This window comes from Chelonoidis abingdonii, chromosome 1 (assembly GCF_003597395.2).
Source record: "Chelonoidis abingdonii isolate Lonesome George chromosome 1, CheloAbing_2.0, whole genome shotgun sequence".
In the NCBI taxonomy this organism is placed as follows: Eukaryota; Metazoa; Chordata; order Testudines; family Testudinidae; genus Chelonoidis; species Chelonoidis abingdonii.
Genome location: NC_133769.1, coordinates 345,681,204 through 345,705,173, shown reverse-complemented (window position 1 = coordinate 345,705,173; position 23,970 = coordinate 345,681,204). Strand labels below are relative to the sequence as shown.

General features: G+C 44.3%; 1 protein-coding gene across 1 annotated transcript in view; it reads right to left on the bottom strand.

Moving 5' to 3' along the window:
* Positions 1-6,697: 6,697 nt before the first annotated feature.
* MAML2 (mastermind like transcriptional coactivator 2) overlaps positions 6,698-23,970 on the bottom strand; it is a 271,685-nt gene continuing 254,412 nt past the window's right edge. Inside the window, exons 4-6 of the mRNA XM_032762860.2 lie at positions 22,964-23,170; positions 16,841-16,952; positions 6,698-12,184 (exon numbers count right to left, since the gene is read on the bottom strand). Coding sequence (XP_032618751.1) covers positions 11,205-12,184; positions 16,841-16,952; positions 22,964-23,170 — 1,299 coding nt within the window. The 3' untranslated portion in view covers positions 6,698-11,204. The remainder of the gene's footprint in view (positions 12,185-16,840; positions 16,953-22,963; positions 23,171-23,970) is intronic.

Sequence of the window (23,970 nt, the reverse complement as noted above, 5' to 3'; positions counted from 1 at the left end):
TCTAAGGAAGGAGATTCCACCACCTCCCTAGGTAACCCATTCCAGTGCTTCACCACCCTCCTAGTGAAAAAAGTTTTCCTAATATCCAACCTAAACCTTCCCAACTGCAACTTGAGACCATTACTCCTTTTTCTGTCATCAGGTACCACTGAGAACAGTCTAAATCCATTCTCTTTGGAACCCCTTCAGGTAGTTGAAAGCAGCTATCAAATCCCCGCTCATTCTTCTCTTCTGCAGACTAAACAATCCCGTTCACTCAGCCTCTCCTCATAAGTCATGTGCTCCAGCCCCTAATCATTTTTGTTGCCCTCTTAACTCTCGGATCCGTGTCCGCATCCTCTGTTCTTTGCTCTCATGTTGCCCATTATTGTAGCCCTGACCTCTCATGTCAGCTAGTGCAATTCCCATATCTTCCAGCTTTTAAAGAAGCACATTTGTCATACTAGCTCCTGTAGTATCATTAATGTCCATACATTCTAGGAAAAGCTTTCTGACAGTCACCATTGCAGGGACATTTTCATAGGTTCTGTTGTTGTTACAAGGCCATTAAAGTCATTTGTTCCATATGGCTGATGTCAGGTGTGCAGTCCAGAATAACAGTGTACTGTCTTGATGACTTCAGATCTCCACAATCTTCTGTTTGACTTTTGTTGCCATTAACTGTATGATCTCATTTTGAATTGTTTTCCAAGGTATGGGGTGTGTACAATTCTTGGGTGGTGACTCTTCTTAGATGTTGCTGGAGTACAGCATCAAACTCAGCCATTAGCTCCACAATTTTAAGGAAGTTTCCACTGTTGGCATGTACAGCTGATCTGAAGTGCCACACAGTGCTAGGTTTTGAGTAGAAAGCATTCTCACAATGACAATGAGCCTTTTCAGAACATTTGCCAGTAAAGGGACTCTGGTGCAATCTTCTTCTTGATGCTGATCATCTATGGTGGCCTTTAACCTTAGTCTCATCATCAAGCTCTTTCCACCTATTGAATGCTCTCTGGTGATTTGCTGCCTTCTCATGGCATGCCAGATGTCTAGATTTTCCAGTCCTTTGTTACTGTAGAACCCAATGTGGCTGGAACATTAGCTTGGAAGAGTTTGCAGAAAAACAGTACGCAGCATTCTGGGTTTTGAGTACATAGCCATGGCCCTCCACTTTGTCACCATTGGGGATTTCACCAGTAATGTGTTGGAGGAACGTTATTTTCATTGTCTTTGGGGAACATGAAGTTTTTCATTTGCTGTGGCCCATGCAGTTTAAGGAAGTCCCTCAGGCTACTGCTCAAGTGGGTCCACAGTCCTGGATTATCTAGACTTAAGGAATTAAACTCAGCAGCAGGTGTTTCTTGCGCCTCCACCACACCTTCTCTGATCTACACTTTTCTTCAGAATGGAATGGTTACATCCATTTGAGATGGAGAGATGGATGCTGCAGTAACTGCCAGGTCACCTGCACTCTGACTAACTGGAAGATCAGGCATCTCCTCACCACTCACATCCTCACTGGGGCCGGAAGGCTCACTGTGAACATTTGTGTCTATGTATCTCAGGAGAGCTTGTTCCTGCTTAGATAGAAAAAGAAAGCAAGCAAAGGAAGCTTTTCTGAATGCTGCCCCATAGGGGCGTTTTCTTCTTTCACTTATGACTGCTGTTCTGTGCCAGCTATAGTGGCTGTCAACACTTAAGTGAAGGGGACAAATAAGCAGGCTGGTCACAGAGTCTGAGTGAGGGAAGATATCGGCATCTTAAGGGCATAACTGGCTCCTACTACTTCAGTTGCCTGCCTGTTCTCCTCAAGTGGTTTCAGGGAAGCAGCAGGAAACAGGAAGCTCCCTGAAAAGCTGGTGTTATTCAGTTCAGGCTCCTGGGGGTGCTAGAGAGGTACATAAGAGGCTCCTCCTCCTCTCTCTCCCTGCAGCTCCTGCTGCTTTCTGTTATTCTCTCTCACCTTTTCTCCTGGCTGCTTGTTATGTCTCTTGTGTCCTCCTTCCTCCAGCACAGCACACCACCATCTCTGCAGATCTAGAGCAGAGAGAATATATATGCACCAGCAGCAGACATGATTTTCTACACTCTGGGTCCTTGTGGCGCTCCCATCACAGTCTGGAACCTGAGGCGGCCACCTCACTTCAGCTCATGGCAAGTCCCGCCCTGGAACCAGCTGCTCTCCTCACCAAGTTCCATATCCTCCTCCCCCAGATGTCCTAGAATGCAGGGGAGGGGAAGTTCTGTTATCCCTTGAACTCAGCTTCAGGGGATGGTTCATGGAGCAGAAGACTCCCATTCCCACAGCCTTGACTGCTAGACAATGCAATTGTAATAAGCTATGTGTGCTTGCCCTTCCCCACTTGCGTTATCAGGCCCTTAGACCCGGGTTATCTTTGCTATTCATTGCTGTCTCTGTTCAGTGTTTGTTAGCATAATAAAAATGCATGGATTGAGGACAAGAGGCTCTTTATTCATTGTGTACACTGTGATTGGTAGGGGTTTAGTTTACAAGGCAGTATGTGCAAAAAAGGGGGCAGCTTGGTAAGGAACAACACACACAACTACCACATCGGTGTTGTATAATTCACTAAACTGACGTTCAAAGCCTCTCGGAGATGCCGTGCACCTCGATGTGCTCTTCTTATTTCCCTGGTGTCTGGATGCTCCTAACTGGCAGCCAGGTGATCTCCCCAAGGCCCCACCCACCAGAACCCTCCCCCCCCCGCATACTTTCACAGATATTATGGAGCACACAGCAAGCAGCAACAACAGTGGGAATATTGGTTTTGCTGAGGTCTAACCTAGTGAGTAAACTGCGCCAGCGCACCTTTAAACGTCCAAAGACACATTCTACCACCATTCTGCACTTGCTTAGCCTATGTATGAACTGCTCCTTACTGCTGTTCAGGCTGTCTGTGTACGGCTTCATGAGCCATGGGAGCAAGGGGTAGGCTGGGTCTCCAAGGATAACTGTTGGCATTTCAATGTCACCAACAGTAATTTTCTGGTCTGGGAAAAAAGTTCCTTCTTGCAGCTTTCTGAAGAGACTGGAGTTCCTAAAGATGCGCATGTCATGTACCTTTCCTGACCATCCTTGTTGATGTTGGTGAAACGGCCCTTGTGATTCACTAGTGCTTGCAACACCATTGAGAAGTACCCCTTGTGGTTTGTGTACTCTTTGGCAAGGTGGCCTGGTGCCAAGATAGGGATGTGCATTCTGTCTATCGCCCCACCAAAGTTAGGGAATCCCATTGTGGCAAAGCCATCCACTATATCCTGCACGTTTTCCAGAGTCACTACCCTTCTTAGCAGAAGTGAATTGATTACCCAGGCTACTTGGATCACAGCAGCCCACAGGGTCAATTTACCCACTCCAAACTGTTTCCTGACTGACTGATAGCAATCTGGCTTTGCAAGCTTCCACAGTGCCATCACCACTTGCTCCTCAAGTGTCAGAGCAGGTTCATTTTGGTATTTCTGTCTTTAAGGCTGGAGAAAGCAATTCGCAAAGTTCCATGAAAGTGGCCTTAAGCATTCGAAAGTTATGCATCCACAGCTCCTCATCCATACCTGCATAACTATGCGGTCCCAACAGTCTGTGCTTGTTTCCTGAACCCAAAAGTGGTGCTCAACTGTGTCAACAAGCCTGGTTGCTGCCGCCAGCATGTGCAAATTGCTCCATTCCAGGCTTCCAGCATGGCTATTTGTGTGCCATCACATTCTTCTGCACGGCGGCTCCTGGATAGGCTCTGCAAATACTGCAGGATGATGCGCGAGGTGTCTGCGACGCTCACAACAACAGTGTACAGCTGAGTAGGTCCATGCTTGCCATGCTATAGCATCTGCATGGGTAACCTAGGCTCAGGCATGAAAATGATTGTCTGCCAGTGCTTTCGGGGATGGATGGAGGGAGGAGGCAAGTGCATCATGAGAGGCTGATGACATGTACCCAAAACAACCCGCGAAAATGTTTTTGTCCCATCAGGCATTGGGAGCCTAATCCAGAATTCCAATCAGCAGTAGGAACTGTGGGATAGCTGCCCACAGTACATCGCTTCGTGAGTCGATGCTAGGTAGTGAGGATGCACTCTGCTGATGGAATGTGCATAGTGGGGACATGCAGCATCGACTTTGTAAAATTGGTGGCTAAATGTCAACTTAAATAAATTTTACCTAATTTCATAGTGTAGACATACCTGATCACCTTATTTGGGGTTGGGAAGGAATATAGCCCACAGAACAGATTGGCAGAGGCCCTGGGATTTTTCTGCCTTCCTCTGCAGTGTGGGGAATGAGTCACTAGCTGGTTTAAACTAGAGTAAATAGTGAATTCACTGTAACTTGAAGTCTTTAAATCAAGATTTGAGGACTTCAGTAACAGAGCCACAGGTTATGGGTCCATTACAGGAGTGAGTGAGGTTCTGTGGCCTGGGATTCACAGGTCAGACTAGCTGATCATGATGGTCCCTCCTGGCCTTTAAGTTTATGAGTCTGACTGAGCTGGCATCACAGGGACTCTGGTAACTTGGTTTACACCAGGGTTCAGCAAACTTTTGGAAGTGCTGTGCCGAGTCTTCATTTATTCACTCTAATTTAAGGTTTCACGTGCCAGTAATACATTTTAACATTTTTAGGTCTCTTTCTATAAGTCTATAATATATAACTAAACTATTGTTGTATGTAAAGTAAATAAGGCTTTTAAAACGTTTAAGAAGCTTCATTTAAAATTAAATTAAAAGGCAGAGCCCCTCGGACTGGTGGCCAGGACCCGGGCAGTGTGAGTGCCACTGAAAATCAGCTCGCTTGCCGCCTTCGGCACCTGTGCCATAGGTTCCCTGCCCCTGGTTTACAGCAAACATTCAGGTTCTTATTTTTTTTTTAAAACAAGATGGTGGTTTTTACACTGCACATAATATTTTCGTGAGACTCTTTTAAAAATGCAAAGAAGAAAGAAATTGGGGAATTTAAACATTCCCTTTTCAGAGTTGTGATCCTAGAAACAACAGCTTTGTGGCAGAGCCTGGGATCCAGGAAATGAAACTGACTAGAAACAAAACTGAACCAGACCTGTAGTTTCATTGCTTCAACTGAGAGAAACACACAAAAAAGGAAACCAACTGCATAAACAGTGTCAAGCAATTGGGAATTTTAAAAGTCATTCAGTTTTAATTATCCACGACGTTATTTGTAACACAGGGATGGAATCTAAGAACATATATGACTTTTATTTTGACAGTATCCTAGTTTTCCCCCCTTTGTTGCTTTTCCCTGCAGTGTCAGTATTACAGTGGGATAGGGTGGCATTCTTTAAAGTGCTGGAATAGTAGCAGTTCCTGCAAGACAAATCTGGGTGAAGGTCAGCCCTGTTTGGACTTTTGTGGAGCTCCGTGTGTGATTTTACTTGCCAGGAATAAGCGATCATCAATCTCCCCCATAGGATGACCAGACAGTAAGTGTGAAAAATCGGGACAGACGGTGGAGGGTAACAGACACCTATATAAGACACAGCCCCAAATATCGGGACTGTGCCTATAAAATTGGGACATCTGATCACTCTACTCCCCCAGAAGGTCACTGTCCTGCTAGCCAGGGACCAGGCTGTTCTTGAGACCCCTTCTCCCTCCCACCTTCTCTCAGACCACACCAGAAGGGAGAATGGAAAGGCCACTGGGCTATCCCCATAGACTTAGGAGAGGACGGACATTAGAGCAGTAGCAATTTTAAGGCAGTGGGGGCAGGAGCAATTCTGGGGGGCAGCAGCCCACAACTGAGTAACTGGAGTAGAGGGGAGTGGTGCAAAAATGTTGGAGGAGCAGAGAAGGTCAAGAATAATAATATAGGGGTCAAGATATCTGGAGCAGTGTGTGGGTTGGAAGATTGGGCAGGCAGAAGCATGGAAAATCAAGTGACTGGAGCTGGGGGGTTGGGGTGAGTTTGGAGGCTGGGACATGGGGGTCAGTGGCTGGAATAGTGGAACACATGGCTGGAATAGTGTTGTGGGGGTGCAGGGCTGAGGAAGAGGAGTCGGAGGATTTGGGCTGAAGCAGTCAGGGGGGCCTTCACTAGCTGGGGGCAGCTCTCACTCCTTGGCCTGCTCCTTTCTGGGCAATATGAGCTGCTACTCTCCCACATCGGGCCCTTAAAGGGCCGGTGGCATGTCCCTTGAATGTATTGCTTTTCTGTGGCTGTGTATGCAATCACAGTTGCTCTGTAGGCGGGTAGGAAAATGCATGAGTACTGTGCAAGGTGAGTGACATTTGGCAGTGCTGGGACAAGACTTATCAACTACTTCAGTCCGACTTATGCCATTTAGAGTCGGAAAATGGGACTCAAAGAGTTAATATGCTTTGTGTTGGCCCTTGCGTATAAGTGAATAAACTCATCCTGTCTTGAACCACAGGCCTGGTATATTGGGCAGCAGCGTAGTAGTTAAGATGCAGAAAGCCTTAACTAACCCCCAAATCGGAAATGGCACAAGAAATCCTTCTGCTGAAACTGGCATTGAACATTTCCCCTTAGAACAGGTGCCCACTAGCCTTGATTTTATGGGAACTAATTCATAACCCACCAAGAGACTAAAACAGTAGCTGAAGTGCATGAAAAGTTTGTCATTGCTGAGAAATCAATTCCACAGAACTTGTGGAACTTCTAAAAATAGCCAGGCTACGATTAATATTTTAAACCATGTGAAATCACACACAATACAAAATAATCTTGTATATGTTGAAATTCTTTGAGAGTATGATAACATGTAATGATACATGGATACTGAATTTAAATTAAACTAGAAGGGAATCACTGCTTAATAGACACAATTTAGACTCGAGAAAAAATGTTAGTTCCATTTAAAATATTCTAGTACTCTGATATTTCTGACTCATGTAAATGTCAAATCATATTCCAATAGCTCAAAACATGCAGATTTTTATCACACCTTTCTATTAAGGTTCCATTTATAAAAGGCTTATAAAGGATTAGTAAATTATTAATATATGCTACAAGTATGTTATAAACATGAGTTTACAAATGGTTATAAGCACACCAGTGGAAGATACTATATACGGTCATAAGCAAATGACTGACCAGCTAAACTCTGTAACGACAGATTTACCCTTTACTAAAAAATCTATTCATCATTTAACTCTTAATAATAAGTGCCTTATAATCTATTTATGAATGGAGCCTTCATATAAAGTGTGAACCAGATGTTAAAATGTTGTGATACATATAACTTTACTGTAGTAATTATTTATAACAATGAAGATATTGCCTCAACCTATAGAAAAATCAAATCTCCCTCTCAGATGGACAGTCTTAGCAAATAGAAGTTGTAGGATGCATTTTTTCAAAATATTCCTGTAATTTAATGAAACAAATGAATATTTGAATAAATAGACATTAATGATAAAATTCACATTAAGGAAAGAGACATCCAGGACATTTTGACTGATTTACTTGGTGGAATTTTGATAGCTATTGAAAAAAAACTTACTATTAATGTTTAGGTGAAAAATAAATGGAGTCGAATAAGTATCACTGCATAGTACTAGGAGGTATATACAGCCACATGTAAAAATGCATAAAACACAAATATTTATGTACAGCAATTTTTCCTTTCAGTTTGTATAGAGAAATACTGGTTTATAATATGAGAAAGTATAAAGCAGACATACATGCAACAAGGACATGACAGTTATATATAAAAAACCCCAAAAGCTACAATAAAAAAAGTGTTGAAACCTGGAATGTTTTCATGTTGAGGTTTCAGGAGAGCTTCAGATCTGAATGTGTCTGAAGTATTTTTAAAGGCTTGATCCAAAGCCACTTGAAATCAACGGAAAGATCCCAAAGGTCCCATTCTGTCCTCCCCCACAACCCAATGTTTAAGTTCGAGGATGAAAATAAGCAATCATACCATACAAAACTTTGTATATTAGAATACAAAAGGTAACCATTTACTTTTTGTATAAAATACAACTTTGTAGATAGTATATTTATTTCATATATATATAAATATAACCCAAAGAATATGATTTTATTATTCCTACCAAAATATTATTAATAATTTCTTGTTTTTACAAAAGTTTACAAAACAAATAAATCTTTACATTTACAACCCAGTACTGCAAAGAGCTCCTGGTCTAGGGTGACAAATATAATATAAGGGTAGTGCATGCAGCCATTGTTACACAGAGAGAGATCGTTTTAAAGAGACGGGGGTTCTTAAGAACTGAGACTGGATTCAAGTTTTGGTCACAAAAGGCATTCATAAGCTCACATTTAAAATGTAACGTGTATATCTTAACAGGGCAGTAAATGGCCTTTGCTGCATGTGAGTTTAAATTTATTTAAAATATATATTGTTTAATACAATTGTGACAGAATTTAGACTCAGTTAAGGGCCTTATCCAATGCTGGCCATCAATGGAAAGATTCCCATTAACTTCAAGGGATGCTGGATTAGGCTGAGGGCCAAATTGTGTAGTGTTTGGGGCAGATTCTCAGCTGTTCCCATTTACACCAGCTGAGGATCTCGTCTTCAATGTTCAGGGAAAAAATGCAAGTTTTGCTGAGTTAGGACAGTGGTAGGGGGCTCCTTGCTATTGGACAGCAGTGGCACATGAGTACATATGCTATGTCAGGTGGTTACCAGCCCACTTGCTCGGGGCTTGTGATAAAAGCAGTGAGGAAGGAGTGCATACTCAGCCACTGTCGAACAGGAAATCACTCACTCACGCAAGAGCTTTAGCATCGCTGCTGATCAGCTCACTGACACTGTGTATGGGTGACAGAGGTTGGCTGATTTTGATCCTACACCTGATTTAAACTGGTGTAACTCCATTACAGAAATGGAACTGCTCCTCATTTCTACAGGTGCCAGGGAGCGCAGGCTCACACCCCTGGTATCACCTTATTCCCATATGTCCATATCTCTTCTCTCTAAATCAAGGTGGGACGTTATGTGACTTGTGCTGAAAAGTTATTTTGTTTTTTGGGCTAAGTAATATCTGCCCTTCCATTCCTTAGTGATCAGACAGAGGAGGCAGTCCTGCTCCCTGAGCCTGAGGGGTGTGGCTGGGGGAGAGCGGCTATTGGTTCTGGCAGTGCTGAACATTCCAGAAAGGGAGTGTCTGGGTGGGTTAGAAATATAGTCAGAGCCCTGGCCCCCTGCACTGGGAGGCTGATGTACCTTTTCTAAAGATGTCGAAGAGGCTGCTGATCTGAGTCTCCTTGGAGATAAATCCCTCCAGACATCACCACCTCTTGAGCCATGCATGTCTTCTCCTCTCCACCATTCCAAAGCAACTCTCCTTCTTGGAGTCCTACCTTATTGCTCAGAGTAAGACTCTGGCCAGGCTCTGCACAGGCACATAAAGCAGGGAGGGTGTAGAGAAGTTTCCTCCTCACCCACCTCCATTTCACCTTCGTGGTGTCTGAAAGGGGGAGAGGCAAGGATAGGACCATAGCTCTGACCCCACCTGCTCTGGCCAGCACAGCTGGGAAAGTGCATTGTGGGAACATGTTGCCCTCTCTCCAAGGGTGCTGAAGCTGTTGCTCTTGTGTGTGTATATGCCAGGAGTCCCCAAGAAGGAACTTCTCCACAAAGAAATGATGGATCAATTAAAACCTGTAATGGTGGTATAGTGATACCTTTTGAAGCAATATGTTTCTGGTCATCTCCAGGCATCTGCAAATGGGCTCTATATTCCCTAGCCTTATCTGACTCAGACAACCTCTTGAAGGTTCCTCACCACATCAGCGCAAGCAACATCTTTCTCACCTTGCTGGCAGAATCCCTTCCCTCATCCTCCTGCTAGGAGAGTGACTGGGAGAGTAACCAGGCTGTCAGGTTTCAGAGGAGTAGCCATGTTAGTCTGACTCCCCATTGTTTTAACCAGGCTGTGAATTAACTAGTTTGTAGGGCCAGATTCTGGTACCTTGACTCTGTCTGAAGGGTACCTCACGCTGCAAGTAGTCCCATCGATTTCAGTACATCAGCTGTACATCTTGGTTTCAACTCAGAGAGCAAGGGACGACTCAACCTGAGTAAAGGGATCGGAATCTGACCCACAGTGAGCATCCGTCAAACCGTCATCAGCACTTTTAGTGCTCAAGCGTGTCTCTCTTCTGACTCCCTCGACCTGGTGAATGAGAGAGCTACGGATACTCTCCACAGGAGTCACTCTGCATGTTGTCAGACTGAATCAAAATGGAAGTCTTCTCATATGCACATATATCCCAGCGCTTGAGCAAGGATGAAGCGAATAGTTGGGTACATGTGGAACTCAGATACGGAGTGGGGAAGTATTCTTTTGGGGCCAAATCTTCCACTTCTATCTCACTCAAGCTGTTCATTCAAGTCACTGGCACCATCTGTGAGAGCAAAGGAGCAAAATTTGGCCCTTGAACTTTGGAATGGCTGATGGCATATTTACACCAGAAACTACACTGAACTTGTTACCTATTGGAGAAACGGCCTCCCTTGTTACAACAAACCAAATCCCAGGAGACAGGGTAAGAGCTAGTGACCACTCTGGGGTGTGTCTCACACAAACCGCTTTCCTCCTTCCTTGAAAGGAACCACTTGCCCTTTTCTACACAAGTTAGGTGGTTTAAAATGAAATCAATTGAAAGGAAAAATGCGAGTTTCTACTATGTAGAAGTAAACAATTTTTATAACATACAAGAATTAGTTGTACAGAGGGCCTGATTTTGGGAGGCACCGAGTACTCTCAATGAGAGGGGAGAGCACTGAGCAATTTGTTCCGGACTGCATGGAGTCAAGCCCATAGTGAGGTGGCCACTTGCATCTGAGACGTGAAGTTTCATGATCTGCACACTGTTCAGGATCTCTGTTTGCAGAATTCATGTTATACACAATCCTAAGCCAAATGTAGACAGCTCCCATGAGAACAACAGGTGCAGTTCTAATGTGTTGGCCACAAACCCCCTCATCTGTTTTTAGTTTGACAAGTATATCACCCTACATTATACTTTATCTGGGGTAAGATTTAGAATCAGATTTTGTTTTTAGACAATCTCTTCAAACAAAGCAATCTCTCCACGTGGTTCCTTATTTTAAACCATTGGTTCTTAGACAGCCCAACCACTGGAGAGTAAATTAATAAAGCAGATTTTTGGAACTTTAAAGAGAGAGCTATAGTCAATCCTGCCTCCTAGTACTTAGAGCATGTATGTTTTATCATCAGCATTGTCTCTTATGAGTGGTTCCCCAAGATTTCGTCAAGGTTGATGTCTTTCATCCAGTCATCATTACCAGGCTCTGTTTTCAATAAAGAGTCTATAAAGTCTGAATCACTGTTGAGTGCAGGCCCTATATTGTCACCATGCTGGTTAAGAAAGTCAAAGGCTAAGTCATTCCCACGGTCAGTTCCTTGGTAAGCCCTAGAGTTTTGGTTGGTAGATGTAAAACTGGTTGACGGCAGGGATGATGGTGGTGTCATATTTGTTCCTGGTTGATTCACGTTAGGCACAGTCTGTGCTCTGATCTGGTTAGCCCCTACACTTAAACCTCTTAGTGACCCAACAGGTTGTCCATTTATTGTTTGGTTCATTTGGTTTACAGGAGGTCTCATTTGCCCTGCTGTTGTTAATTGGTTTGGAGGTGCCATAGCATGCTGAGGAAACTGCGGGTTGCCTATGGAGCGCTGCAGAGACTGGTTAGGATATGGAATGCTCGTCGGGAAACGAACTCCTGTAGGTTTCAATGCATCCTGCTGCTTCGTTGCTGCCTCTTGAGCGGCCCAGTTCTGAGCAGCAGCACTGGAAGTGATCATCACATTCGATGGTCTTTGTGCTGGGATACCTGTTGCTCCGTGGTTTAAACCTGCTCTCAGTTGCTGAGAGTTAACAGCTGATCCAGTCCCAAAAGCTGTTATGTTGTTTCCTTGTGCCAGGGCTGGCTGGCAAGACATCATGAGGTTATTTTGACTGGTTATGATTTGGTTTTGGTTTCTGTGTTGCTGCACTTGGTTCATTCCTGATGTCACGTTGTATGAGCTTGGTGGATTGCAAGGAATGTTTCTGTAACAGCCCATGTTCCGGGCTGCTGGAATAGAAGGCATTCTGGTTCCATGGGGAGTTGACAAAAGGCTAGAATTCTGTGACAAAATGCTATGAGTTGAAATAGGATTTGACAAAGACAGATTGGAGCTCATACTCACTGCCGGAGAACCACCTAGAAAATGAAAAGAAAACACAAACAAAGGTCTGTATTGTTAATTATTTCATTAACATCTGCAGTAGCTTAAAATCTAAATTTCCCTATAGCATAAGCTCTCAAATGGTGTATGTTGTCCTTGGTGAGGTCTACAAAATGCATATGAACCAAAGACCAAATCCAACTTGCATTTAAGCCAGTGGTGGTCTCTCCATTGACTTAAGCGGGAGCTGGGTCAGATCCATAGTCCTTGACTGCAGTATCAGTAGTCTGCAATACTTCTTCTTCCAAACATCAGAAACAACAGAAAAAGGCCCTTGGCAATAAAATTGACAACCCCTGCTGAGGAGAGAGGAATTTAGTGTATTTTCACAGTGATACAACACTAAGTATAGGAGGCAGTATACTTAAGTGATTAGAGTACAGCAAAGCAGGGATCAGGACTTCTGAGTTCTTATTCATTCTGCCACTGATTCCCTGTGTCAAGTCACTTCCCTTTGGTCAAGTCACTTAACCATTCTGAGTTTCCCTATATATAAAATAGGGATATATACTCACCATCCCTGTGCCTCTGTATCTGGGCCACAATCTGTGCAGTGGGCCACAATCAGCAAGAAACTAATTATCTTCACCCATTTTTCAACCCCTTCACAAGCTTCCCTCGGTCTGGTTCCTAGACATGGTCTTATAATATATATTATATACTCCAAATCAACATGACTGAACTTCAGCAGCAGGAACAGCCCTAGGAGTATGAAAGACTGGGAGAATCCAGCCTGGTTCTACCACAAAGCACGTCCTGGGCACCTAGTCTCAAAGAGTGCTATCAATAGGCCACTGGGCTGCACTATACTTTTGTAATCAAAGTAAATACCAGTGCTGAGTCACTAACCTCATTAATCAATCTACAACTTTGACTGCACTAACAATTCATGTCTTCCCTACTGTTTCTTTGAAATATGGTAATATTTGTCAGTGATACCAAAGAAGACCTGGGGCCTGATTTTCTTGGGGAGGGATAGCTCAGCGGTTTGAGCATTGGCCCCCTAAACCTAGGGTTGTGAGCTCAATCCTTGAGGGGGGCCATTAAGGAATCTGGAACAAAAAATCTGTCTGGGAATTGGTCCTGCTTTGAGCAAGAGGTTAGACTAGTAGGTGACCTCCTGAGGTCCCTTCCAACCTTAGTATTCTATGATTCATTAGCACCAGTGTAAATGAGGACTAGCTCCTCTGAAATTGATGGAATTAATGTAAGAGGAGAATTGGGACTCTGTTACTAGGTTAAATAAAGGAGCCTTAATACATTTACAGAATCACTTCACTTACTGCTGGACTGAAGCCATTCTTCAGGTGGAACATGCCAGCTCCTTAACAACCCTTAGTACTATCACCCCCGAACTCAAGTGCCTTCCCATGAGATCATTACCAGTCAGATGTACAGAGGACCTTGCTTCCATATCTCCTCTAAAAGACAAAGTTTGCTCTTTCTTTGTGTTACTATTTTTATCCTTGTATTTTAAACCAAAATATTTTTCACTCTAATTTCTTCCAGATAGGAAGAAATTTCTTTCATAGCAGTGTTGTCCAGATGACATATCCAGTGCTTAGACACCAAGGGACACAGTGGTACTGAGGAGAATTTATTGCCAGGTTCACCTGCCATTGTCCTGGGGTTTATTGTATTAGAGAGGAAAAGAGCCCAGGAATGCAATGCTTAATAATGTCTCTCGGTGTCTCCACAGTATTTCATTTAACTTCTTGCTGTTCTGAGCTGTTTCTCTTCTTCCATTACTTGAGCATATCTATTCCCAGAAACAAGCAACAGATTCCCAGCTGCTGCCGCCTTGTGCAACAGTTTCCTAATCAGTCCATCTGGTGGTTTCCCTGTTAGCTCGTAGCAAAGCCCCATCTCCTTTTCTACTCAGAAAAGCTGCTCTGCTCCCTTTGTATATTCAATCATTGCTAGTGACTCGAGGGACAGAATAACAGTATACTCAATCCTGCTTTGGCATGGGGGAATGGACTAGCTGACCTCTTGAGGTCCTCTCCAGCTCTACATTTCTAGGATTCTAGTACTGCCAAGCTCAACCTTCAAAAATAAGGAGTCAAGCCCCAAAGTGTCTTGAGGCTGGCATAACATTTGTGAGATTAAAAGAAAATATTTGGGTTATTTTTATTTGTCTTCTGATTTTTGAGTTTTAGGGTTTTAAATAAAAGCAGAGAGTCTCAGTTAATCATGGGACTCCAGGAGTTGGGGCATTAAGAAAAATAAGTATCACAAGATGCCCAATCAAACTGCAAGAACTGATGGCGTTTTCACTCTTGGTTGCACTGCAGGTGATGATACAGCACGGACAAATTGGGTTCTATTATTTCTGGGTCACTGCCATTGGAGCTGGCCCTTTCAGGAGAGCCAGGGACCAACCCACCTGTGACAGGCTCCTGTAAGGGAGAACAAGTCAACCCAGCCCCACCTGGAAGCAACTAAATTTCTATGTGGCTGGCTGCGCTAATTAACTAATGAGCCAGATAAAGGGCTACCAGGCCTCCACTGGGGTGGTTCCCAGAGAGTTGGGCCTGGATGACAGGGGTGGATCAATCAATCAATTGCTCTGTCCCGTCCACTCCCTCTGAAATATCTGGCACTGACTGCTGTTGGAAGACAGGATTCTGGGCTAGATGGACCATTGGTCTGACCCAGTATTGCCATTCTTATGTTCTTGGAGGATGCTCCTGAGGAGAGTTGCTCCCAGGAAAGCTGAGCAAGAGAACTCTCCAGAGCAAGGAGTCTAGAGGATGTGCTCCCAAATAGTGTTAGGAAGCCCAGCCAGTCAGGAACTACAGGCTGTCCCAGAGAAAAGCTGCAGCTGACACATCTCTGCAGACCCTGGCTCTGGGGAAGGATTCTTTCAGATAGTGGAAAGAGACCTGGTTCTAGGGAAGGGACCCAAACTGAGAGAACACTTCAGAAGGGGAGTGGTGGATACAAGTGGGAATGGATAAACTGAGACTGACTTTGTCAACCCACAAAGACATTAGGTGAAAACTTGCTTTGGTTAATAAAATAGATCCCTCAGAAAGGGTATTGTTCCCTATGTAAAGCCTTGGTGAATTCAGTGATTACACCAAGGGAGACTGAAGCAGGGAGACCCTCTGTACAATGGCAGACTTGACCAACAGGCAGGGCCGACTCCAGGCACCAGATTAGCAAGCAGGTGCTTGGGGCGGTCACTCCAAAGAGGGGCGGCATGTTCAGGTATTCGGTGGCAATTCGGCGGAGGGTCCCTCATTCCTGCTCGGAGTGAAGGACCTCCTGCTGAATTGCCGTAGATCACGATCACGGCTTTTTTTTTTTTATCTGCTTGGGGAGGCAAAACCCCTGGAGCTGGCTCTGCCAACTGGGGGCACTAAAGGGCAGGTACACCCTGTGACAGAACTGTTTGCTAAATTTGAGTCACTGATACCTGTGAAAACTTGCTGAAGACAACGGATCTGAGCAAATGTCACTAAGGGCATAACTTGACCTGAAGAACTTTGTTACTGAAGTAGACATATGGGAAGGAAAGAACCCAGCTGGACTCTCAGATCCCAAACTGAGTTTACAAGGCAGGCAGTTAGAAAATAAAATCCTTTTTACTTGTGAACTGAGCACATTAGATATGGAGATCACTGAAAGGCAAATGCTACCGAAGCCCACAATCCTGTTTTTACAGGGTCATTCTTCAGAATCAAATCCCCCTCTAATCTCGTCTGCTGCATTTTCCTTACGTCCTGCCCTCCTTTCCCTGTATCTCTTTCTTATTCCATTGCTGTGGGGACAAAAACAGAATAAAAGTCCAAATTCATCCATCTTTAGTCCTTATTAGACACAAATCCCATTTGAAGAAAGGACTTGGCCCAAAGGGATTATTCTGGAATATTGCTAATTATCTCTGTTAGTTTGGGCAAGAAAAATGAAAGGCATCAAATTTAAAATGAATCAAAAGAACTTTTTTTTACACAACACTAACTGATCTGTGGAACTCATTGCTACAAGATATCTTTGGGGCCAAAGCTTCAAAAAAGGAGTAGATGGTTAAATGGTTATTGAGATCATCCATAATTATATCAGATAGGATAAAAATCAATGAATTAAGGACATAGGCCCTCAGATTTCAAGACATAAACCAACCGCCTACTGTTGAGTAGATTCTTCCATTAAGGGGGTTTCTTGCTTATTCCTCTGAAGCACCTGGTATTGGCCAACGTCAGATACTTGATACCAGACTGTACAAAACACTGGCTAATTCCCATTATTATTATTAATCAGCATTTTTCAAAAATGCCATAGCTATAATATTGAGGTTTTAGAAATATACAGTATAGGAGCGACCTGTAGAACCTGCAGGGGGAGATGTGTTTCAATCCGAACGGTTCCCCCTGAACATTTCCTGAGGGAAGAGGAACCTTCAAGACAGTATTCTCCATTACTCCATGTACAGTTATTTACACTAGTGCAAGGTGGGTGTACAATGTTGCCACATCAGAGTGGTGGCATTTTATACCCACTTGGCATGTGCTTTTGCACTGATGTAAGTGACTACACAGAGAATCAGGCCCATCTTCTCAGTACTTGCCAGGGCTGTCTGGCTAGTCTTCAGAACTATGGTTTTCTTTTTGGTTAAGTATGCTTACCAGAATACTGGTTTGCTTGTTGCATGCTGACCACATTCCTTCTCTGGTCTTTGTAATCTGGTGGTGGCCTCGTCAAGTGTCTGTTCAATTGATCTTGAGGAGTGATTTTCTCCTAGAGAATTAGAGCAGAAATGGAAATATGTTACTTGGTTTGCTTTCTACTCGCACTTACAAAGTGGAAGCTGTTTCTTCCCGTTGCCCCACCCTGCCACAGTGGTAGTGCTAACCAAAGTGTTGACATTGCTCTTTAGGGGCCAATCTATTAAAGCCAGTGGAAGTCTTTCCTTTGATTTCAGTGGGCTTGCGTCTGGTTCTACTCCCATTAAAATTATGGTGTGCTACTTCAAACTCCAGCAGTCTAGTCATCTGTTTTTCATTATTTTGTGCACCACTAACTCTGAAAACTCTGCTTCAGTCCAATTCACCCATGGCATAAGTGAGTATAACTCCATTAACTTCAGGGTGCCCACTAAGAAATGGGGATTTTGACTCATCATCTAAATGAGCTTTCTCTCCTATCACCCCTTATACGTCACTATTTTATACATCGGCATAGAGAAAGAACTTGAAGAGTGCACGGCAAATGTGTCGTGAGTAATGGTGTGCCTCATCAAGACCAGAACAGCCCGAGAAGTGGTGAGATGAAGTGGGGGATATATAATGCTTCAGTAGTCAGTATTCTGATGTATGGGACTGAAATGTGGCCCGTCACAGTCAAGATTGAAAAGAAGTTGGCCACCATTCAGATGCAGCATCTCAAAATGATCAAAAGCATTAAATGGTATAAACTCCCATCAAATGAAGAGATCCATTTTCTAACTAAACAAGTCCCACTCTCTCAAACAGTAGCCCAACACTCTCTACAGTGGTATGGTCATCTGCTCTGAAAGCCTACCTTCTTCCCACTGAGAATCATCTTCGACTTTGACTCAGTGGAAGCAAAAGATCCTCTGGAAGCCCTGAAACATGATGGTTGGATGGCGTCAACACAGTCCCATCCTACACAGGCATTCTACACGGTAATGTGCCAGATTTGAATCAGGACAGAACATCATGGGTGGCGCATAATGCATTCAGTGGCCTCTATGTTGTCCAAGCAACAGCATGACAAGGAAATCCTTTATAGCTGGGAGGAGCTCCCTGTAAAAATCCATAAAGCCACTACAATTATCCCACTTCACATCTTTCCTTAAAACTCCCCTCTGCTGCAATGCCTACAAAAAAACCCAGCAATGGCTATGCAGTTGGTGTGCAGTGACTGCTATTTGTCATGATAATTAAAACTGTCTCACTATTGCCTTGTGCTTCTCCATCAGTTTGTTGCATCTGCTTGTCATTCATCTTATGCTTAGATTGCAAGTTCTTTGGGGGCAGGCACTGACTTTTCACTCTGTCTGTGTGTGTACAGTGCCAAATAGAAGGGGGCCCAATCCTTGACTAGACCCTTTTGGCACTGCTGCTATACAAATAACTAATAACTTACTGTATGTAACAAATGACAAGAACCCTCTCTGTAAAAAGTCCCTTGTTCTGCTCTTATTTATGCCTGGGCACTTCTTGGATTGTTGTATAACTAAAGGGCGAAGACAGCATTACAGACCCATGCTGCTTGAATGATGTCAAATGCAGCCAACAAAACTGCATGTTACCAGTTATTTAACATGGTGATTGCTATTGTTGGAATAAAATTTGTCTCAGAGAGCAAGTTCCATATAATGTTAGATTAGAAGCTGTTTTGAGGAGGGACTATGAGTCTGCAGCGGGTCTAATGTCATCAAGGCGTGATCCAAATTGGGGACATTGAGCGCTGCCACAATATGAGTAAATAACCAAAATAATACTAGTCTCTTCTCGAAGAAGAAAAAGCAAGAAACTGAAAAACTGAGGTTTGGGAACTAAAGTTTGAGCCTGTTACTTTCAGCCTTCCTACTCTTCCCTTCTTCCAATGTCAATCCTTTCCATCTACCTCCTTCCTCTCCATTGCGCCGTTCTGCATAGACCACACCCCAGATGAAATCCCCTCCGTGTTCCACCTTCTGGCTGTAGCCCTTGGACCGAGCCTGTCAGTCTAATCCTCCTAAGAGGTATGCCCTGGGAAAGCCCATGCCTCTAAGACAGAGGTGGGCAAACTACGGCCCGTGGGCCACATCTGACCTGTGGGACTCTCCTGCCCGGACCCTGAGCTCCTGCCCCGGGAGGCTCTCCCCCTGGCCCCTCCCCTGTTATCCCCCTCCCCCACAGCTTCAGCTCACTCCATCATCAGCACAATGCTCTGGGCAGTGGGGCTGTGAGCTCCTGGGGCAGTGCAGCTGCAGAGCCCGGCCTGACCTGGTCTCTGTGCTGTGTGGCTGGATGGCGAAGGGATGGTTGGATGGGGTAGGGGTCCCGGGGTGGGGCAGTCAGGAATGAGAGAAGGAGTTGGATGGGGTGATGGGGGGCAGTTAGGGGTGGGAGTTCCGGGTGCGGGGTGGTGGTGGATGAGCCCAGGGTCCCAGGGTGTCTGTCAGAGAACGGGGGGGTTGGATGGGGCAGGAGTCCGGGGGGGGGGCCTGTCAGGGGACGAGAAGCAGGGGGTATAAGAGGAGGTGGCCGGGCCACACCTGGCTGGGGAGGCACAGCCTCCCCTAACTGGCCCTCCATACAATTTCCAAAACCCGATGCGGCCCTCTGGTTTGCCCTCCCCTGCTCTAAGAGATGATGCAGAGATGCTGGTAGCAGAAAGTGCACGCTCCTGTAGAAAAATGGTCTTGGGAGCTGAAGGAGCCAAACCCTGTGGTGGGGAGAGGATTCTGCACTGCAGCCATGTCTGTGACAGAGGGAGAAGAGAGGAGCACTGTGACAGGGTGGAATGGCCAGCATGTGGTTAAGGGCTGCTTGTTACATAATTCAGCTGGGCTGTAAAGGGAGGGACGTATCCTCTTCCAGGGAGACAGAGATGCAGCCTGTTTGCTCCAAGGGAAAAGCTTCTGTTTGTTTTTTTCCCCTGAGGAAAAGGCCTGAAAAGAGACTTGGTCATAGCACTGAATTCTTCCTGCGTTGCTGAGGGAGCCCATCACATTGCAGGTATGAAGTTCAAGGTGCTAGATTCATAATCTGACCATGTCAACAGCACAAATCATGTTGTCCTCATTAAGGGCTTGAGCCAACACGCATTGAACACGGTGGCAAAACTCCCATTGATTTTAATGGTATAGACCAGGCCTACTACTGCTCCTGGAGTGTGTAGGTCAAACAAGTTTCTATTTGCTTAAAAATCTGTGTCTCCAGAGCGCTACTCATAAGCTCACAACCAATGACTCCTCCCAGGAACGAGCCTCGGCATCAGCAAGTCTGATGAAGGATTTGGGCTTTCACCTTTATTTGTTTATAATATTTGTATATAATAATAAACTACAAAATCAGCAATGCTGATTTACACACAGTTGTCCCAGACCCACTTCACCTCCAGGGAAACTTTTCCCCCTTCACTTTGCAAATGTTATGTAGAGAACAGCAGGCTGCTACAACCATCAGAATATTGTCCTCAATGAGGTCTAACCTGCCAAAAAGGCAGCGCCAATGACCTTTTAATCTGCCAAAGGCATATTCGACAATCATTCGGCACTAGCTGAGCCTGTTGTTGAAGTGCTCCTTGCTGTTGTCTAGGCTTCTGGTGTAAGGTTTCATGAGCCACGGGAGCAAGGGATAGGCGGGATCTCCCACGATCACTCTGGGCATTTAAACATCCCCTATTGGAATCTTCTGGTCTGGAAAGAAAGCCCTAGCATGCAGCTTTCTGTACACCCCAGCATTCATAAAGATGCGTGTATCATGAACCTTCCCTGATCAACCTGCCTTGATGTCAGTGAAACAGAGAGATTCACCAGTGCCTTCAAGACCATGAAGAAATAACCCTTTCTGTTAACGTGTTCAGTCACCACTCACTTTTCCACTGTGGGGACAGCTGTCATTCTGGTGTCCTTGCACCACAAGGCAAGGGCCAGCTCTGTACGTAGTTCCAGGAAGATGGCTCTGCATATCCAAAAATTCTGTAGCGACTGCTTGTTATCCTATACATGCATCACAATGCAATCCTGCACTCAGTGCTTGTTTCCCAAGCCCAGTACTGATGGTCCACCATATGCATCTGCTCCATGAATGCCAGCAGCAATCTTGAATGGTTACTTTCCATTGCACACAGCAGGGCAGGCACCACAGATTCACTTTCTATTTTGCAGCTCATGAAATACTGCAGGCCCAGCTGCATTGTGTTCATAACACTCATCAACAGACTGGTAAGCAGTTCAGGATCCATGCTTTCAGGCAGAGATGGCAGGAACACAGTTTACAAGGGCTGTTCAAAAATGGCGCAAAACAAAGTCAGAAGCCCATGGAGTGGTGGGATAGAAAGTACTGTATCATGGGACAGTGAACATACCCCCATGATGCATTGCAATCTGTTCCCAGATCTCCCAGTGGCACAGGGTGGCGAGTTCCATAGAGGGATAGCTACCCATGATGTAATGCTCTCTCTCTGTCTATGCAAGAGCACCAGCTGTGGAAGCGCTCCACCAACACAAGGAGTATTGTGTGGACATGCACAACCAATGTAATTAAAGCAGCTTATGATCATCAACATAACTTACATCGACTTAACTCTGTAGACACGGTCTAAGTATCCAAAAACTTTGGGGTGGGGAAGGGGAGGGAGGTTTCTCATGTACACAAAGGCTCCTGTACACCACTCTGGCAATGTCCAGGGGCATTAAAGCAGATGTAACTTACAATTTATTTTCAAGATTCTTTACACTGCCAGAACGTGAAAAGGGGCTTTGGTGTAAATAAGAATCAGGCTCTGGACGTTTATCTGAAGCTGATCAGAAATCAGAACTATTCCGACCTCTTCTGCTTGAAATCTCACACAAACAGAGCTTGTGAGAAATCTGGTTCTGAACACTCTTTATTGTGGTATTCAGGCATTTCCAGATTTCAGTTTTGGAACCTGTGGTCTGATTAAGATTTATCAGGCTCATCTTAATGAACCGTCCAGCCTGAACCCTTGTGAAGAACAGAAATCTTTTAGCTCCCATAAAAATCTTGGTCTGCAGCAATTCTTTTAAACTGCAACTGAGATTGCTTTATGTGTATGTCTGTGCACTTGTGTGTGTACAACAAGTGCAGAACAAAAACAAACATAAGCTGATCCACAGAGGGTTTCACCCTGCAGTTATTATTTTAATTTTCCCTTTAACTTTTGTTTACTTTTCTTTTAGCACTTCTCAAGATGCATGTAGGGCCTGATTGTCCATTGTTCCACCCTTTGCACAGTAATCAACACCAGTGCAAAGTGGATATAAGGAGCTACCAATCAAACTGGTATGATTTCACATCCACTTTACAATAGTGTCAATGGCTGCACAAGCTACAGGGTAACAAAGAATTGGGCCCTTAGGATTCAGAACAATAAATAAGGCAGCATAACAATGATGATCCTGCTACACCAAGAGAAACTCTCTGCTTTCCTCACATCGAAGGGGAAATACGATAACTGGCTGCTAGTATCTAAAGGTGTGTCAACAATATGAAGTGGGATTTATACAACCCATGATCCAGCAAAACACTTAAGCAAGTGCTTAACTTTAAGCACCTGACATTGAAGTCAATGCTCCTGATTCCACTTTACAACACTCTGCCCATGTAAAGAAGCCTTAAAGTGGATGTAAACGTAATTTACATCACTTTAGCCTTTCTACATAGCCAGAGTGGCCACAGTGGCTTCAGTATAAATGAGAATCAGGTCCATTGGGGCCACTCACATGCTTAAAATTAAGCATGTGCTTTGCTGGCTTGGGGTCATAATCTGGAGTATTAAAATGAAACTGAGCTAAGGGAAATTTAGGTTCAATATCAGGAAAAATCTCCTAATGGTGGGAAGAGTTAGACTGTGGAATAGCCTCCCAAAGGAAGTAGTGGAACCTTCAGTGCTTGAATAATTTAAAATGGACTGAACAGAGCCATCAAGAATATTCTATAGGGAACAACCGTGAATGTTCAGTGGATGGACAAAGTGACCTAACCCATCTTTTCATTTCTATGAATCCGATGAAAATGTATTAGACATAAAATAGGAATTAGAAAATTTACTGTTTCTGCCAACATCTGCTGCTGTAGAAGGAGCTGCTGCTTTTGCTCCATCATCTGCCTCTGCAACGCCTGTTTCTTTTCCATCAGTTGCTGATTCAACGTTGATTGCTGGGATGAGTTCATGTAACCACTTCCAGTGTTTGGATTCGAGCAAGTACTGGAACTTGGACTGGGGCCTGTACCTTGACCTATCACAGAGTGTTGATCCTGAAAAAGAAGAAACATCTTATGAATGATAAAATGAATAAAATAAAATTCAAAATGATCAAGAAGAGGCAATGACTCTTTTTACCACTTAGATTATTAAAGATCAAGTGTGGGCCCCTGCTCTTTAAACTGCAGGAAAAGAGACTGATAACAAAGGCTCATATAAAGAATCAAGCCAAGGAGGTAACTCTAATGCTGTATGGAAAGCTTTGAAAACCTACCATGTGGTTTCAGTGGGAAACCTTGACATTTTAACAGAAGTTTATGGAACCTCAAAGGAAGTAACTGAGCTGTCCTGGGACTTTCACATGGAACTCCCATAAGAACACATGGCAATTTGTATGATTACATGGCAACAGACACTGCATCTACTGACACCTAAAATCTGGTTAGTAACAACAACTATTATATTGAGACTCTCTATTAGAAGTGACAGCTATTTGTAACCATGTTAGAAAACAAGAATGTGGTTAGTAGTCACTTTACAGTGCAATGACTGGTGCCTTTTCATTGGCTCCTTCATGTGCCCCAGGAATAATCTCGGTGAAAGAAAAGAGGAAATTCTGGTGCTGCAGAATTATCTCCAGTTATTATTATTGATCGTGTTTTTTCCAGTAGTGCTTAAGACAGTGGTGGATTAGCGAATGGGGCCCGAGCCCAGGGGCCCTGGCCCCGGCAGACAGCTGCTGCAGGGCAGCAGAAGCATTAAGTGGGTGGGAGAAACCCCTGTACCCTGACCCTGCTCCCTGGCAGAAGCACCACGTGGGTAGGGCGAGGTGGGGGAAGCCCCCAAGCCCCAA